The sequence below is a fragment of the Calypte anna genome, chromosome 7, assembly GCF_003957555.1.
Source record: "Calypte anna isolate BGI_N300 chromosome 7, bCalAnn1_v1.p, whole genome shotgun sequence".
In the NCBI taxonomy this organism is placed as follows: Eukaryota; Metazoa; Chordata; class Aves; order Apodiformes; family Trochilidae; genus Calypte; species Calypte anna.
This window is the reverse complement of record NC_044253.1, coordinates 23,738,863-23,756,052: the sequence shown is the minus strand read 5'-3', so window position 1 is coordinate 23,756,052 and position 17,190 is coordinate 23,738,863. Positions and strand designations below refer to the sequence as shown.

The 17,190-nt window shown below is 41.8% G+C and overlaps 1 protein-coding gene across 1 annotated transcript in view; it reads left to right on the top strand.

The window, feature by feature from the left end:
• The window catches only part of TTN (titin), a 245,604-nt gene that overhangs the window by 200,458 nt on the left and 27,956 nt on the right, over nucleotides 1–17,190 (top strand). Inside the window, 1 exon segment of the mRNA XM_030454664.1 lies at nucleotides 85–17,190. Within this exon segment, the coding sequence (XP_030310524.1) occupies nucleotides 85–17,190 (17,106 nt within the window).

The following is a 17,190-nucleotide window of genomic DNA, read 5'->3' as shown; positions in this document are numbered from 1 at the left end:
TGGGATGGGCAGGAAGCACATTCAGACAGAGTAAGAATGATTTCCTCCTTAATGTAATGTTTCGCCATTTTCTCATTTTTTCAGACCCACCAGGTCCACCTGCAAATCCCAGAGTGACTGATACTACAAAGACAAGTGCATCTTTAGCCTGGAGCAAGCCTCACTATGACGGTGGTCTTGACATCACTGGCTATATAGTAGAACATCAAAAGGAAGGAGAAGAAGAATGGATAAAAGACACAACAGGGACTGCTCTAAGGATCACTCAGTTTGTTGTTGCACATCTGCAGACAGGAGCCAAATACAATTTCAGAATCTCTGCCATGAATGCTGCTGGTGTTGGTGAAGCAGCAATAATTCCAAGCGTGGAAATCAAAGACAGGGAAGAGATTCCTGACTTTGAATTAGATGCTGAGCTAAGAAGAACACTTGTTGTTAGAGCTGGATTAACTATTCGGATTTTCGTGCCAATTAAGGGACGTCCAACTCCGGAAGTTACATGGACAAAAGATGATGTTTCGCTCAAAGGACGTGCCAGTATTGAAAATACAGACTCTTTTACACTCTTGATTGTCACAGAGTGCACGAGATATGATGCAGGAAAATATGTAATGACTCTTGAAAATGCTGCTGGGAAGAAGACTGGTTTTGTAAATGTGAAAGTCTTGGATACACCAGGCCCACCAATAAACCTGAAACCTAGAGAAATAACCAAAGACAGCATCACCCTTCAGTGGGATATGCCTCTGATAGATGGCGGTTCACGCATAACAAACTATATTGTCGAGAAACGTGAATCAACTCGAAAAGCATATTCAGCAGTCACAACGAACTGCCAGAAGTGTTCTTTCCGAGTTCCTAATTTGGCTGAGGGATGTGAATACTATTTCAGAGTGTTGGCTGAAAATGAGTATGGTATTGGTGAACCAGCTGAAACTGCAGAACCAATAAGGGCTTCTGAGGCACCATCCCCACCTGAGAGCCTTAATATTATGGATGTAACACGGAACTCAGTTAGCCTGGCTTGGCCAAAACCAGAACATGATGGTGGCAGCAAGATCACTGGTTATGTAATTGAAGCACAGAGAAAGGGAACCAACCAGTGGGCACACATCACCACTGTGAAAACACTGGACTGTGTAGTAAAGAATCTAACTGAAAATGAAGAGTATACATTCCAGGTTATGGCAGTTAACAGTGCTGGAAGAAGTGCCCCAAGAGAAAGCAGGCCAGTTATTATCAAGGAACAAACAATGCTACCGGAGTTTGATCTCCGTGGTATCTATCAGAAAACAGTCATTGCCAAAGCTGGTGACAATATCAAGATTGAAATCCCTGTGCTTGGTCGTCCAAGACCTACTGTGACTTGGAAGAAGGAAGACGAGATACTTAAGCAAACACAAAGGGTAAATTATGAAAATACTACAACTGCAACCATACTAACCATCAATGAATGTAAACGAAGTGATAGTGGCCAGTATCCACTATCAGCAAAAAATATCGTTGGAGAAGTTAGTGAAGTAATCACAGTTCAGGTTCATGACATACCTGGACCTCCTACTGGACCAATTAAATTTGATGAAATTTCATCTGACTTTCTAACATTCTCATGGGAGCCTCCTTTGGATGATGGTGGTGTACCAATAAGTAATTATGTTGTAGAAATGCGTCAAACAGACGGTACCACATGGACTGAACTGGCAACCACAGTGATACGCACTACATTTAAAGCCACTCGTCTCACTACAGGAGTTGAGTATCGGTTCCGTGTTAAAGCTCAAAACAGATATGGAATTGGTCCAGCCATTACTTCAGAGTCTATAGTTGCCAACTACCCATTTAAGGTACCTGGGCCTCCTGGCACTCCTCAGGTGATTGCAGTCACCAAAGAAACCATGACCATTAGCTGGAATGAGCCAGTTACTGATGGTGGAAGCCCAATTCTGGGATATCATGTTGAGAGAAAAGAACGAAATGGCATTCTTTGGCAGACTGTAACTAAAATGCCAGTATCAGGAAATATTTTTAAATCAACTGGACTTACCGATGGCATTGCGTATGAATTCCGTGTTATAGCAGAAAATCTGGCTGGGAAGAGTAAACCAAGCAAGCCATCTGAGCCTGTGTTTGCCCTAGACCAAATAGATCCGCCTGGGAAGCCAGTACCTCTGAACATTACAAGACATGCAGTTACACTGAAGTGGACTAAACCAGAATATAATGGAGGTTTTAAGATAACTGGCTATACCGTTGAAAAAAGAGACCTTCCTAATGGTCGTTGGCTGAAGGCTAATTTCAGCAATATACTAGAAACTGAATTCACTGTAAGTGGTTTGACAGAAGATGCTGCCTATGAATTCCGTGTGATCGCTAGAAATGCTGGTGGGGCTGTTAGTCAGCCCTCTGAGCCTTCAGATGCAATAACTTGCACAGATGACATTGAGGCTCCAAGGATAAGTGTGGATGCTAAATACAAAGACACCTTAGTGCTGAAAGCAGGTGAAGTTTTCAGACTTGAAGCTGATGTTTCAGGCCGCCCTCCACCAACTATGACGTGGACAAAAGGAGAGAAAGAACTTGAAGACACAGCAAAATTAGAAATAAAAATAGCAGACTTCTCTACCGTTCTTACCAATAAAGATTCTTCAAGAAGAGATGGCGGTGCCTACACGCTTACTGCAACAAATCCTGGTGGCTTTGCCAAACACATCTTCAATGTTAAAGTTCTTGATAGACCTGGTCCCCCAGAAGGGCCTTTGGCTGTGTCCGAAGTCACTGCAGAAAAATGTGTGTTGTCATGGCTGCCTCCACTGGATGATGGAGGAGCAAAGATTGACCATTATGTGGTTGAAAAACGTGAGACTAGTAGGTTGGCATGGACAGCTGTAGCCACAGAAGTTCCATTAACTAAAGTGAAGGTTACCAAGCTGCTTAAGGGTAATGAGTATGTGTTCCGTGTTATGGCCGTTAACAAATACGGAGTTGGTGAGCCTCTAGAATCAGAGCCCATTCTTGCAGTAAATCCATATGTACCACCTGATCCACCTAAAACACCTGAAGTTACAGCAATTACAAAAGATTCTATGGTAGTCTGTTGGGGCCATCCTGAATCTGATGGTGGGAGCCCAATAACTAACTATATTGTGGAACGTCGAGACAGAGCTGGTCTGCGGTGGGTGAAATGTAACAAACGGGTTGTTACTGACTTACGTTATAAAGTGTCTGGACTGACAGAAGGTCATGAATATGAATACAGAGTCATGGCTGAAAATGCTGCTGGAGTCAGTGAGCCAAGCCCAACCAGTCCGTTCTATAAAGCTTGTGATACTGTATTTAAGCCTGGTCCCCCAGGTAATCCTCGTGTTTTGGATAGCAGCAAGTCCTCAATTACAATAGCATGGAACAAACCAATATATGATGGTGGCTCAGAGATCACAGGTTACATGGTTGAGATTGCACTACCTGAAGAAGATGAGTGGAAGATTGTAACTCCTCCAGCTGGTCTAAAGGCCACTTCTTTTACCATCACTGGCCTTAAAGAAAATCAAGAGTATAAAATACGGATATTTGCTATGAACTCTGAAGGTCTTGGAGAACCTGCTCTTGTTCCTGGTACTCCAAAAGCTGAAGAAAGAATGATACCTCCAGAGATTGAACTTGATGCAGAACTACGCAAAGTTGTCACTATTAGAGCCTGCTGTACTCTAAGGCTCTTTGTCCCAATTAAAGGAAGACCAGCACCTGAAGTAAAATGGACAAGAGAACATGGGGAATCTTTGGATAGAGCAAGCATCGAATCAACAAGCTCTTATACTCTACTTATTGTTGAAAATGTAAATAGATTTGATAGTGGGAAATACATACTGACAATTGAAAACAGCTCAGGTAGCAAGTCAGCATTTGTGAATGTCAGAGTTCTTGATACCCCAGGGGCACCTCAAGATTTGAAAATAAAAGAAGTTACAAAATCATCAGTTACACTCACATGGGAGCCTCCTCTCATAGATGGTGGCTCTAAAATAAAAAATTACATTGTTGAAAAGCGTGAATCAACAAGAAAAGCTTATTCAACTGTTAATGCAAATTGCCACAAGACCAGCTGGAAAGTTGATTCACTGCAAGAAGGCTGCAACTACTACTTCAGAGTGCTAGCTGAAAATGAGTATGGAGTAGGTCTTCCAGTTGAAACTTCAGAATCCATAAAAGTATCAGAAAGACCACTTCCTCCAGGGAAAATAACTTTGCTGGATGTGACAAGAAATAGTGTATCCTTATCGTGGGAAAAACCTGAACATGATGGTGGTAGCAGAATTCTAGGCTACATTGTAGAAATGCAAAGCAAAGGCAGTGAAAAGTGGTCAACTTGTGCTACAGTAAAAGTTACTGAAGCCACTGTCACAGGATTGATCCAAGGTGAAGAATACACCTTCCGTGTTTCAGCTCAGAATGAGAAAGGTATCAGCGATCCTCGCCATCTGGCTGTACCAGTTGTTGCAAAAGATCTTGTAATTCCACCAGCTTTCAAACTGCTCTTTACCACTTTCAGTGTTTTAGCAGGAGAGGACTTAAAGGTTGATGTTCCTTTCATTGGTCGACCCAAACCAGCAGTGTCTTGGCATAAAGATAATGTGGCATTGAAGCAGACTACAAGAATAAATGCAGAAAGCTCAGAAAATAACACAGTGTTAACAATAAAAGAAGCATGCAAAGATGATGTGGGGCCATACTTAGTTAAACTTACGAACTCTGCAGGTGAAGCTGCTGAGACTCTAAATATCGTTGTCCTTGACAAACCAGGGCCTCCAACTGGACCAGTAAAAGTAGATGAAGTAACATCAGATAGTATTATCATTTCCTGGGAACCACCCAAGTATGATGGTGGTAGCTCTATCAATAACTACATCGTGGAAAAAAGAGACACTTCCACCACAACTTGGCAGATTGTGTCAGCTACTGTTGCAAGAACAACTATAAAAGCGTGTCGATTAAAGACTGGCTGTGAGTATCAGTTCAGAATTGCAGCTGAGAACAGATACGGGAAGAGTACTTACCTCACTTCAGAACCAATCATAGCCCAATACCCATTTAAAGTTCCTGGTCCACCTGGAACACCTTTTGTAACAAATGTCTCAAAAGACAGCATGGTTGTACAATGGAATGAACCAGTCAATGATGGTGGTAGCAAGATTATTGGATATCACTTGGAGCGCAAAGAAAGAAACAGTATTCTATGGGCTAAGCTGAATAAAACACCTATTCCAGATACCAAATTTAAGACAACTGGGCTTGATGAAGGTCTTGAGTATGAGTTCAGAGTTTATGCAGAAAACATAGTGGGCATTGGAAAGGCAAGTCGAGCATCTGAATGCTATGCTGCACATGACCCGTGTGACCCTCCAAGTCGTCCAGAACCTGTAATTGTCACAAGAAGCTCAGTAACACTTCAGTGGAAGAAACCTGTATATGATGGAGGAAGTAAGATCACAGGCTATGTTGTTGAAAAGAAGGAGCTACCTGATGGTCGTTGGATGAAAGCAAGCTTTACCAATATTATTGATACCCAGTTTGAAGTAACTGGCCTAGTTGAAAACCAGAGGTATGAGTTTCGCGTTATAGCACGCAATGCTGCTGGTATTTTCAGTGAACCATCTGAAAGCTCAGGGGCAATTACAGCAAGAGATGAAGTAGAACCACCTCATATAAGCATGGATCCAAAATACAGAGACACTATCGTAGTGCATGCTGGTGAGTCATTCAGGCTTGATGCTGATGTTCATGGCAAGCCAATACCTTCCATTCAGTGGTTAAAAGGAGATCGTGAGCTGACAAACACTGCTCGTATGGAAATAAAAAGTACCGATTTTGCAACAAGCCTCAGTGTGAAGGAAGCCATTAGAGTTGACAGTGGTCAGTATGTACTGCTGGCAAAGAATGTTGCTGGTGAAAAGAAAGTTCCTGTTAACGTCAAAGTTCTTGATAGACCTGGACCACCAGAAGGACCTGTTGAGATTACAGGCGTTACCGCTGAAAAATGCGTGCTTTCATGGAAGCCTCCACTACAAGATGGTGGTAGTGATATTTCTCACTATGTTGTAGAAAAAAGGGAAACTAGTCGCTTGGTGTGGACAGTCATTGATTCGAACATACAAACCCTGAATTGCAAAGTTACAAAACTTTTAGAGGGAAATGAATATGTTTTCCGCATCATGGCAGTAAATAAATATGGTGTTGGTGAACCTCTTGAGTCTGAACCAGTAGTCGCAAAGAACCCATTTGTAGTGCCACTTCCACCAAAGGCACCAGAAGTCACAGCCATTACCAAGGATTCTATGATAGTTGTATGGGAAAGGCCAGCCTCAGATGGTGGTAGTGAAATCCTTGGCTATGTCCTTGAAAAACGAGATAAGGAAGGCATTCGCTGGACAAGATGTAACAAAAACTTGATAAGTGAACTGCGATACCGAGTGACTGGGCTTATAGAACATCATGATTATGAGTACAGAGTTTCAGCTGAAAATGCTGCTGGTCTTAGTGAACCAAGCCCACCTTCCACTTACTACAAAGCATGTGATCCTATTTACAAGCCAGGTCCACCCAATAATCCTAAAGTTGTGGATGTTACAAGATCTTCAGTTTTCCTTTCATGGGGTAAACCTATCTATGATGGTGGCTCCGAAATTCAGGGATACATTGTGGAAAAATGTGATGTGAGTGATGGTGAATGGGCAATTTGTACCCCTCCAACTGGAATTAAGAATACTCACATGGAAGTAGAAAAGCTAGTGGAAAAACATGAATACAATTTCCGCATATGTGCTGTTAATAAAGCAGGAGTTGGAGATCATGCAGATGTTCCTGGTCCTGTTATTGTGGAAGAAAAGATGGAGGCACCAGACCTTGACCTTGATATGGAATTAAGGAAGATTGTAAATGTGAGAGCAGGAGGTTCCTTAAGACTGTTTGTTCCCATCAGAGGTCGTCCAACACCTGAAGTAAAATGGGGTAAAATGGATGGTGATATCAGAGAGGCAGCTATTATTGATACCACTAGCAGCTTTACTTCCCTTGTTCTAGACAATGTCAACAGATTTGATACTGGAAAGTATACTCTGACTTTAGAAAACAGCAGTGGAACAAAGTCTGCCTTTGTCAGTGTAAGAGTACTGGATACCCCAAGTGCACCTGTTAATTTGAACATCAAGGAAATCACTAAAGATTCTGTTTCACTTTCATGGGAGCCTCCTCTCTTGGACGGTGGAGCAAAAATAAAGAATTACATTATTGAAAAGCGTGAAGCAACAAGAAAGGCATATGCAGCTGTTGTAACAAATTGCCACAAGACTTCATGGAAAGTAGATCAGCTTCAGGAGGGCTGCTATTACTTCTTTAGAATCTCTGCTGAGAATGAATATGGAATTGGCCTCCCTGCAGAAACCAGCGACCCAATTAAAGTTGCTGAAGTTCCACAGGCTCCAGGGAAAATAACAGTGGATGATGTAACAAGAAACAGTGTCTCACTAAGCTGGGCTAAACCTGAACATGATGGTGGCAGCAAAATCATACAATACATTGTTGAAATGCAAGCCAAGGGTAGCGAGAAGTGGTCAGAGTGTGCTCGTGTAAAAACACTTGAGGCAGTTATTACTAACCTAACTCAAGGGGAAGAGTATCTTTTTAGAGTAATGGCTGTTAACGAAAGGGGTAAGAGTGATCCTCGAGCACTTGCTGTTCCAGTAGTTGCCAAGGACCTGGTGATTGAACCTGATGTGAGACCTGCTTTTCACAGTTATAGTATCCAAGTGGGACAAGATCTGAAAGTAGAAGTACCAATTGCAGGTCGACCTAAACCAACCGTTACCTGGGTAAAAGATGGCCAGCCATTAAAGCAGACAACACGAGTCAATGTTAGTGATTCGACTGATCTCACTATATTGAATATTAAGGAAACTGGCAAGGAGGACAGTGGCACTTATGAAATCACTGTGGCTAATGTTGTTGGGCAAAAGTCTGCCTCTGTTGAAATTATAACTCTAGACAAACCTGACCCTCCAGTAGGCCCTGTGAAGTTTGATGAAATAAGTGCAGAAAGTATTACCCTATCATGGAATCCCCCAGCATACACAGGTGGCTGCCAAATCACCAACTATATTGTTCACAAGAGAGATACCACAACCACCGTATGGGAAACAGTTTCAGCTACTGTTGCAAGAACAACACTGAAGGTGACTAAATTGAAGACTGGTTCAGAATACCAGTTCAGAATATTTGCTGAGAATAGGTATGGCCAGAGCTTTGCATTGGATTCTGCACCAGTTGTAGCACAGTACCCCTACAAGGAACCGGGACCTCCTGGTACACCATTTGTGACAATGGTTGCAAAAGACTCAATGGTCGTACAGTGGCATGAACCAATAAATGATGGTGGCAGTAGAGTGCTGGGCTACCATCTTGAGAGAAAAGAGAAAAACAGCATTTTATGGACTAAAGTGAATAAGACTGTTATTCAGGACACAACTTTTAAGACAATTAACCTCGAAGAAGGAATTGAATATGAGTTTCGAGTTTCTGCAGAAAATATTGTTGGTATAGGCAAAACAAGTAAAGTTTCTGAGTGCTATGTAGCTCGTGACCCATGTGATCCTCCAGGTCGCCCAGAAGCTATAATAATAAAAAGAAGCTCTATTACTCTGCAGTGGACTAAACCAGAATATGATGGTGGAAGTAAGATTACTGGTTATATTGTAGAGAAACGTGACTTACCAGATGGTCGCTGGATGAAAGCTAGCTTCACAAATATCATTGAAACTCAGTTCACAGTAACAGGTCTTACTGAGGACCAAAGATATGAATTTAGAGTAATTGCAAAGAATGCTGCGGGTGCAATAAGCAAACCTTCTGACAGTACAGGACCAATAACAGCAAGGGATGAAGTTGAAATTCCTCGAATTTCAATGGATCCTAAGTACAGAGATACAATTATTGTAAATGCTGGTGAAACATTCAGACTTGAGGCTGATGTTCATGGAAAGCCACTACCAACCATAAAGTGGTACAAAGGAGATAAAGAGCTTGAGGAAACTGCTAGATGTGAAATAAAGAACACAGATTTCAGCACATTGATAATTGTAAAAGATGCTATTAGAGTTGATGGAGGACAGTACATTTTAGAAGCCTCTAATGTTGCAGGAACAAAGACAGTTCCAGTAAATGTAAAAGTCCTGGACAGGCCAGGACCACCAGAGGGCCCTGTCCAAGTGACAGGAGTTACAGCTGAAAGATGTTCGTTGGCATGGGGTCCTCCTCTTCATGATGGTGGCAGTGATATTTCTCATTACATTGTAGAGAAGAGAGAAACTAGTCGCCTAGCATGGACTGTTGTTTCTTCAGAGGTTTTACCTACAATGCTGAAAGTAACAAAACTCTTGGAAGGAAATGAGTATGTTTTCCGTATTATGGCAGTTAACAAATATGGAGTAGGTGAACCACTGGAATCTGTGCCAGTAATGGCGAAAAATCCATTCGTGGTTCCTGGACCACCGAAGGCCTTGGAAATTACCAACATCACAAAGGATTCTATGACTGTCTGCTGGACCCGGCCAGACAGTGATGGAGGTAGTGAAATCATAGGTTATATTGTAGAAAAGAGAGACCGAGCAGGCATCAGGTGGATAAAATGCAATAAACGCCGAATTACAGATTTGAGATTAAGAGTTACAGGATTAACAGAGGATCATGAATATGAATTCAGAGTTTCTGCTGAAAATTCTGCTGGAATAGGTGAACCAAGCCAAGTTTCTCCTTACTTTAAAGCTTGTGACCCTATGTTCAAACCTGGCCCACCTACAAATGTCCATGTTGTGGATACCACGAAATCTTCAGTTACTCTTGGTTGGAGTAAACCTATTTATGATGGTGGTTGTGAAATCCAGGGATACATTGTTGAAATCTGTAAAGAAGATGAAGATGAATGGTCACTTGTTACTCCACAAACAGGTATTCGTGCCACTCGATTTGAAATCAAAAAGCTTATTGAACATCAAGAATATAAACTACGAGTGTGTGCCCTCAACAAGATTGGTGTAGGAGAGTCTGCATCAGTTCCTGGTACTATTAAACCAGAAGACAAACTTGAAGCTCCAGAACTTGATATTGATTCAGAACTAAGGAAAGGAATAGTGGTTAGAGCTGGTGGATCTGCTAGAATTCACATACCGTTCAGGGGACGACCGACACCTGACATCATGTGGTCTCGAGAAGAAGGTGAATTCACAGAAAAAGTTCAGATTGAAAAAGGCATAAACTACACACAACTTTCAATTGACAACTGTGATAGAAATGATGCTGGAAAGTACATTCTGAAATTGGAGAACAGCAGTGGTTCTAAATCTGCATTTGTTGTAGTAAAAGTCTTGGACACACCAGGACGACCACAAAACCTAGTGGTAAAAGATATAAAGAAGGATTCTGCTGTACTATCTTGGGAACCACCCATTATTGATGGTGGTGCAAAGGTAAAGAACTATGTAATAGACAAACGTGAATCAACCAGGAAGGCATTTGCAAATGTAAGTGCTAAGTGCAGCAAGACAAGTTTTAAAGTTGAAAATCTTACAGAGGGAGCAATTTATTACTTCAGAGTTATGGCTGAAAATGAATTTGGAATTGGTGTTCCAGCTGAGACCAAGGATGCTGTCAAAGCCTCAGAGCCACCTCTGCCTCCTGGGAAAGTAACACTCACTGATGTGACTCAGAGAAGTGCATCACTTGCATGGGAAAAACCCGAACATGATGGGGGTAGCAGAATTTTGGGATATATTGTTGAAATGCTACCTAAAGGAACAGAAAAATGGAGTGTTGTTAGTGAGACCAAAACATGCAATGCAGTAGTGTCTGGTTTGAGTCCAGGACAGGAATATCAATTTAATGTGATTGCCTACAATGAAAAAGGGAAAAGTGATCCCAGAGCACTTGGAATTCCTGTGATAGCTAAAGACTTGACAATTGAGCCAAGTTTCAAACTGATGTTTAATACATACAGTATACAGGCTGGAGAAGATCTGAAGGTAGAAATACCCTTTATAGGTAGACCCAAGCCCACTATTACTTGGACAAAGGATGAGCAGACACTGAAGCAGACAACCAGATTAAATATTGAGAATACGTCAGCATCAACTATCTTACATATTAAAGAAAGTAGCAAGGAAGACTTTGGTAAATATACAGTAACAGCAACAAACACAGCAGGTACGGCAACAGAGCAGCTGAGCATAATCGTACTAGAAAAACCTGGCCCACCACGAGGGCCTGTCCGCTTTGACGAAGTTAGCGCAGACTTCGTTGTTTTATCATGGGATCCACCTGATTATACTGGCGGCTGTCAGATAAGCAACTATATAGTAGAAAAGCGTGACACAAGCACTACCACGTGGACCACTGTGTCAGCAACTGTTGCAAGAACAACTATCAAGGCAACAAAGCTTAAAACAGGTTCTGAATACCAGTTTAGAATTTTTGCTGAAAATAGGTATGGAAAGAGTTCTCATTTGGATTCTAAACCAGTTGTTGTGCAATACCCCTACAAGGTTCCTGGGCCACCTGGAACCCCATTTGTAACCTCAGCTTCCAAGGACCATATGATCGTAGAATGGCATGAACCAGTTAGTGATGGAGGAAGCAAAGTTCTTGGCTACCATCTTGAACGTAAAGATAAAAACAGCATTCTTTGGACAAAACTGAACAAGTCACTAATTGCAGACACCAAATATAAAACAGATGGCCTTGAAGAAGGTCTTGAGTATGAGTTCAGAGTCTCTGCTGAAAACATTGTTGGCATTGGCAAAGTCAGCAAAGTATCAGAATTGTATGTTGCCCGAGATCCTTGTGACCCACCTGGCCGTCCAGAAGCCATTGTTGTTACAAGAAATAATATCACACTGCAGTGGAAAAAACCAGAATATGATGGTGGAAGCAAAATAACTGGGTATATTGTAGAAAAGAAAGAACTACCAGATGGTCGCTGGATGAAAGCCAGCTTTACAAATGTGTTGGAAACTGAATTTACAGTAAGTGGTCTAGTTGAAGACCAGCGATATGAATTTAGAGTTATTGCAAGAAATGCAGCAGGTTGCTTGAGTGAGCCATCTGAAAGTACAGGGCCCATTACTGCCAGAGATGAAATTGAAGCACCAGGGGCTTCACTGGATCCTAAATACAGAGATGTCATTGTTGTCCATGCTGGAGAAACCTTTGTTCTTGAAGCTGATATCCATGGGAAACCTATTCCTGACATTACATGGTCAAAAGATGGTAAAGACCTTGAAGAAGCAACTGCAAGGATGGAAATTAAATCTACCATTCAGAAAACAACTCTTATTGTCAAAGACTGTATAAGAGTAGATGGAGGTCACTATACTCTCAACCTCAAAAATGTTGGTGGCACAAAATCTATACCAATCACTGTAAAAGTGCTTGACAGGCCAGGACCTCCAGAAGGACCTTTGAATGTTACAGGTGTCACTGCAGAAAAATGCCACTTGTCATGGGCTCCTCCTTCACATGATGGTGGTTCTAGTATCTCACATTATATCATTGAGAAGAGAGAGACAAGCAGGCTTTCATGGACACAAGTAGCAACAGACGTGCAGGCTCTTACCCACAAAGTAACCAGACTCCTTCCTGGCAATGAGTACATTTTCCGTGTAATGGCAGTGAACAAATATGGAACTGGAGAAGCCTTGGAATCTGAGCCAGTTGTGGCTCGTAATCCATACAAACCTCCAGGTCCTCCTTCAACACCTGAAGTTTCAGCAATCACAAAAGATTCTATGGTGGTAACATGGGGTCGCCCAGAAGACAATGGGGGAGCTGAAATTGAAGGTTACATTCTTGAAAAACGAGACAAAGATGGTATTCGGTGGACCAAGTGCAATAAGAAAAGGCTGACAGACTTACGTTTCAGGGTAACAGGTCTTACTGATGGCCATTTCTATGAATTTAGAGTTTCTGCTGAAAATGCTGCAGGGGTAGGAGAACCCAGTGAGCCATCCATTTTCTATCGTGCTTGTGATGTATTATATCCACCAGGACCACCAAGTAATCCAAAGGTTACAGACACTTCCAGGTCATCAGTTTCCCTTGCCTGGAGTAAGCCCATTTATGATGGTGGTGCTGCAGTTAAGGGATACATAGTAGAAGCAAAAGAAGCTGCTGCTGATGAATGGACTACCTGCACCCCACCAACAGGCCTACAAGCAACACAGTTCACTGTAACAAAACTGAAAGAGAACCAGGAATATAACTTCCGCATCTGTGCCATCAACTCAGAAGGAGTAGGAGAGCCTGTTACTGTACCTGGTACAGTCATAGCAGCAGACAAGACTGAACCTCCTGAAATTGAACTTGATGCAGATCTCAGAAAAGTAGTCACTGTACGTGCTAGTGGTACATTACGTCTGTTTGTCACCATCAAAGGAAGACCAGAACCTGAAGTTAAATGGGAAAAAGCAGAAGGAACAATTAGTGACCGAGCTCAGATTGAAGTCACCAGTTCCTATACCATGCTGGTCATTGACAATGTGAATAGATTTGATAGTGGTAGATACAATCTTACTTTAGAAAACAACAGTGGCAAAAAATCAGCTTTTGTTAATGTCAGAGTGCTTGATACACCTAGTGCACCTGTAAACCTCACAATCAGAGAGGTGAAGAAAGATTTTGTAACATTAGCATGGGAACCACCACTTATTGATGGTGGAGCTAAAATTACCAACTATGTAGTTGAAAAACGAGAATCCACAAGAAAAGCATATGCCACAGTTACAAGCAACTGCATGAAGAATTCCTTCAAAATTACTCAGCTGCAAGAAGGATGCAGTTACTACTTCCGTGTTCTAGCTGTAAATGAATATGGGGTTGGCTTACCAGCAGAAACACCTGACCCAATTAAAGTTTCTGAACCACCTTCTCCACCTGCAAAGGTCGTTCTTGTTGATGTGACTCGCAATTCTGCTTCGATTAAATGGGAAAAGCCTGAGACTGATGGTGGTAGTAAAATTACTGGTTATATAGTAGAAATGCAAACTAAAGGAAGTATAAAATGGAGTGCCTGTACACAGGTGAAAACATTAGAAGCGACAGTAACAGGTTTGAGTATGGGAGAAGAATACAGTTTCAGAGTGATCGCTGTTAATGAAAAAGGAAAAAGTGATCCAAGAGAACTTGGTGTCCCTGTCATTGCAAAGGATATTGAAATCCAGCCATCTGCTGAGCTACTTTTCAACACATTCACTGTGAAAGCAGGAGATGATCTTAAGATTGATGTGCCATTCAGAGGGCGACCTCTTCCAACTGTTACCTGGAAGAAGGATGGGAATCCCTTAAAAGAGACAACCAGGGTGAATGTTCAGACATCAAAGACTTCAACTTCACTGTCCATCAAGGAAGCTTCAAATGAAGATTTAGGACACTATGAATTACATCTTTCAAATACTGCTGGGACAACAACAGCTTCGTTAACTGTAGTTATCCTTGATAGACCAGGACCACCAACTGATGTGCATATTGATGAAGTTAGTTCTGATAGTGTAACTCTGTCTTGGCAACCTCCAGCATATGATGGTGGGTGCCATATTAGCAACTACATTGTGGAGAAGAGAGAAACCACCACAACAACATGGATCGTAGTATCTGCAGCAGTTGCAAGGACATCAATTAAAGTAGCTAGACTCACAACAGGCTCAGAATATCAGTTCCGGATCTGTGCAGAAAACCGCTATGGAAAAAGTACTTATGCTAATTCTCCATCTGTTGTGGCAGAGTATCCATTTAAGCCTCCAGGACCACCTGGTACTCCTCATGTGGCACATGCAACAAAAGCTTTCATGATTGTAACTTGGCAGGTCCCAGTTAATGATGGAGGCAGCGGAGTACTGGGATATCACTTGGAGTATAAAGAAAGAAGCAGCATTCTTTGGACAAAAGTGAACAAGAGCCTTATACCTGATACACAAATGAAAGTTACAGGTCTTGATGAAGGACTGCTGTATGAATATCGTGTGTATGCTGAAAACATTGCTGGAATAGGCAAATGCAGTAAATCATGTGAACCAGTTGCTGCAAGAGATCCTTGTGATCCTCCTGGTCAGCCAGAAGTTACTAATATTACAAGAACATCTGTGTCACTCAAATGGACTAAACCAGAATATGATGGTGGAGCTAAAGTAACAGGATATATTATTGAACGCAGAGAGCTACCAGAGGGTCGTTGGCTAAAGTGTAATTTTACTAATGTGCAAGAAACATACTTTGATGTAGGTGGACTTACAGAAGACCAGCGATATGAATTCCATGTGATTGCAAAGAATGCTGCTGGACTCTTCAGTCAGCCATCTGAATCAACTGGACCTGTCACTGTAAAGGATGATATAGAGGCTCCAAGAATTATGATAGATGCCAAATTCAGGGATACTGTGGTTGTGAAAGCTGGAGAAGTGTTTAAAGTCAATGCTGATATTGCAGGACGGCCAATACCAGTGGTTTCATGGACAAAGGATGGCAAGGAGCTTGAAGGCAAAGCTAGAGTTGAAATATCCTCAACAGATTACACTACTGCAATAACAATCAAAGACTGTATCCGAGGTGATTCAGGGCAGTATGTACTAACATTACAAAATGTTGCAGGAACAAAGTCTTTCACAATTAATTGCAAAGTACTTGATAGACCTGGCCCACCTGCAGGCCCATTAGAAATAAATGGTCTAACTGCTGAAAAATGCCATTTATCATGGGGACCTCCTCAAGAAAATGGTGGTGCAGATATTGATTACTACATTGTGGAAAAACGTGAGACCAGCAGGATTGCATGGACACTATGTGAAGGAGAGCTTAAAACAACATCCTGTAAAGTGACAAAACTACTGAAGGGTAATGAATATATTTTCAGAGTGATGGGAGTTAACAAATATGGTGTTGGTGAGCCTCTAGAAAGTGTTGCTGTCAAAGCCCTAGACCCATTTACAGTACCAAGTCCACCTACATCTTTAGAGATCACCAATGTGAGCAAAGATTCAATAACTTTGTGCTGGGTAAGACCTGAGTCTGATGGAGGCAGTGAGATCTCTGGCTATGTAATTGAAAGGCGTGAGAAAACCAGCCTAAGATGGATTCGTGTAAACAAAAAGCCAGTTTATGATTTAAGAGTGAAATCATCTGGTCTGCGTGAAGGCTGTGAATATGAATTCCGGGTTTATGCAGAAAATGCTGCTGGTCTCAGTCTTCCAAGTGAAACCACACCATTGATTCGAGCAGAAGATCCAATTTTCTTGCCATCTCCTCCATCTAAACCTAAGATTGTGGATTCTGCAAGGTCAAGTATCACTATAGGGTGGACAAAGCCACTGTTTGATGGAGGTGCTCCAGTGACAGGATACACAGTGGAGTATAAGAAAACTGATGAAACTGACTGGACAACTGCAATTCAAAACTTAAGAGGCACAGAATACACTATAACTGGACTAGTATCAGGTTCTGAGTACATCTTTAGAGTTAAATCCATTAACAAAATGGGTGTCAGTGAACCAAGTGATGTCTCAGAACCACAGGTGGCAAAAGAAAGAGAAGAAGAACCTGCCTTTGATATTGACAGTGAAATGCGGAAGACTTTAATTGTAAAGTCTGGTGAATCATTCACAATGACTGTTCCTTTCAAAGGCAAACCAGTCCCAAATGTAATGTGGAACAAACCAGACACTGATCTCCGTACCCGAGCAAGCATTGATACTTCAAGTACTTGCACATCTCTTACAATTGAAAAAGCAACAAGAAATGATTCTGGGAAATATACATTAACATTGCAAAACATCCTGAACACTACTACCTTGACTTTAGTTGTCAAAGTTCTTGATAGTCCTGGCCCACCGTCTAATATTGCAGCGAAAGACATAACTAAAGAATCTGCTGTGTTATCCTGGGATGTTCCTGAAAATGATGGTGGAGCTCCTGTAAAGAACTATGTTATTGAAAAACGAGAAGCTAGCAAAAAAGCATGGGTCACTGTGACAAACAATTGTCATCGCCTGTCCTACAAAGTGACTGGCTTGCAAGAAGGTGCCATTTACTACTTCCGGGTTTCTGGAGAAAATGAGTATGGTGTTGGAGTGCCTTCTGAGACCAAGGAGGGAACAAAAATAACAG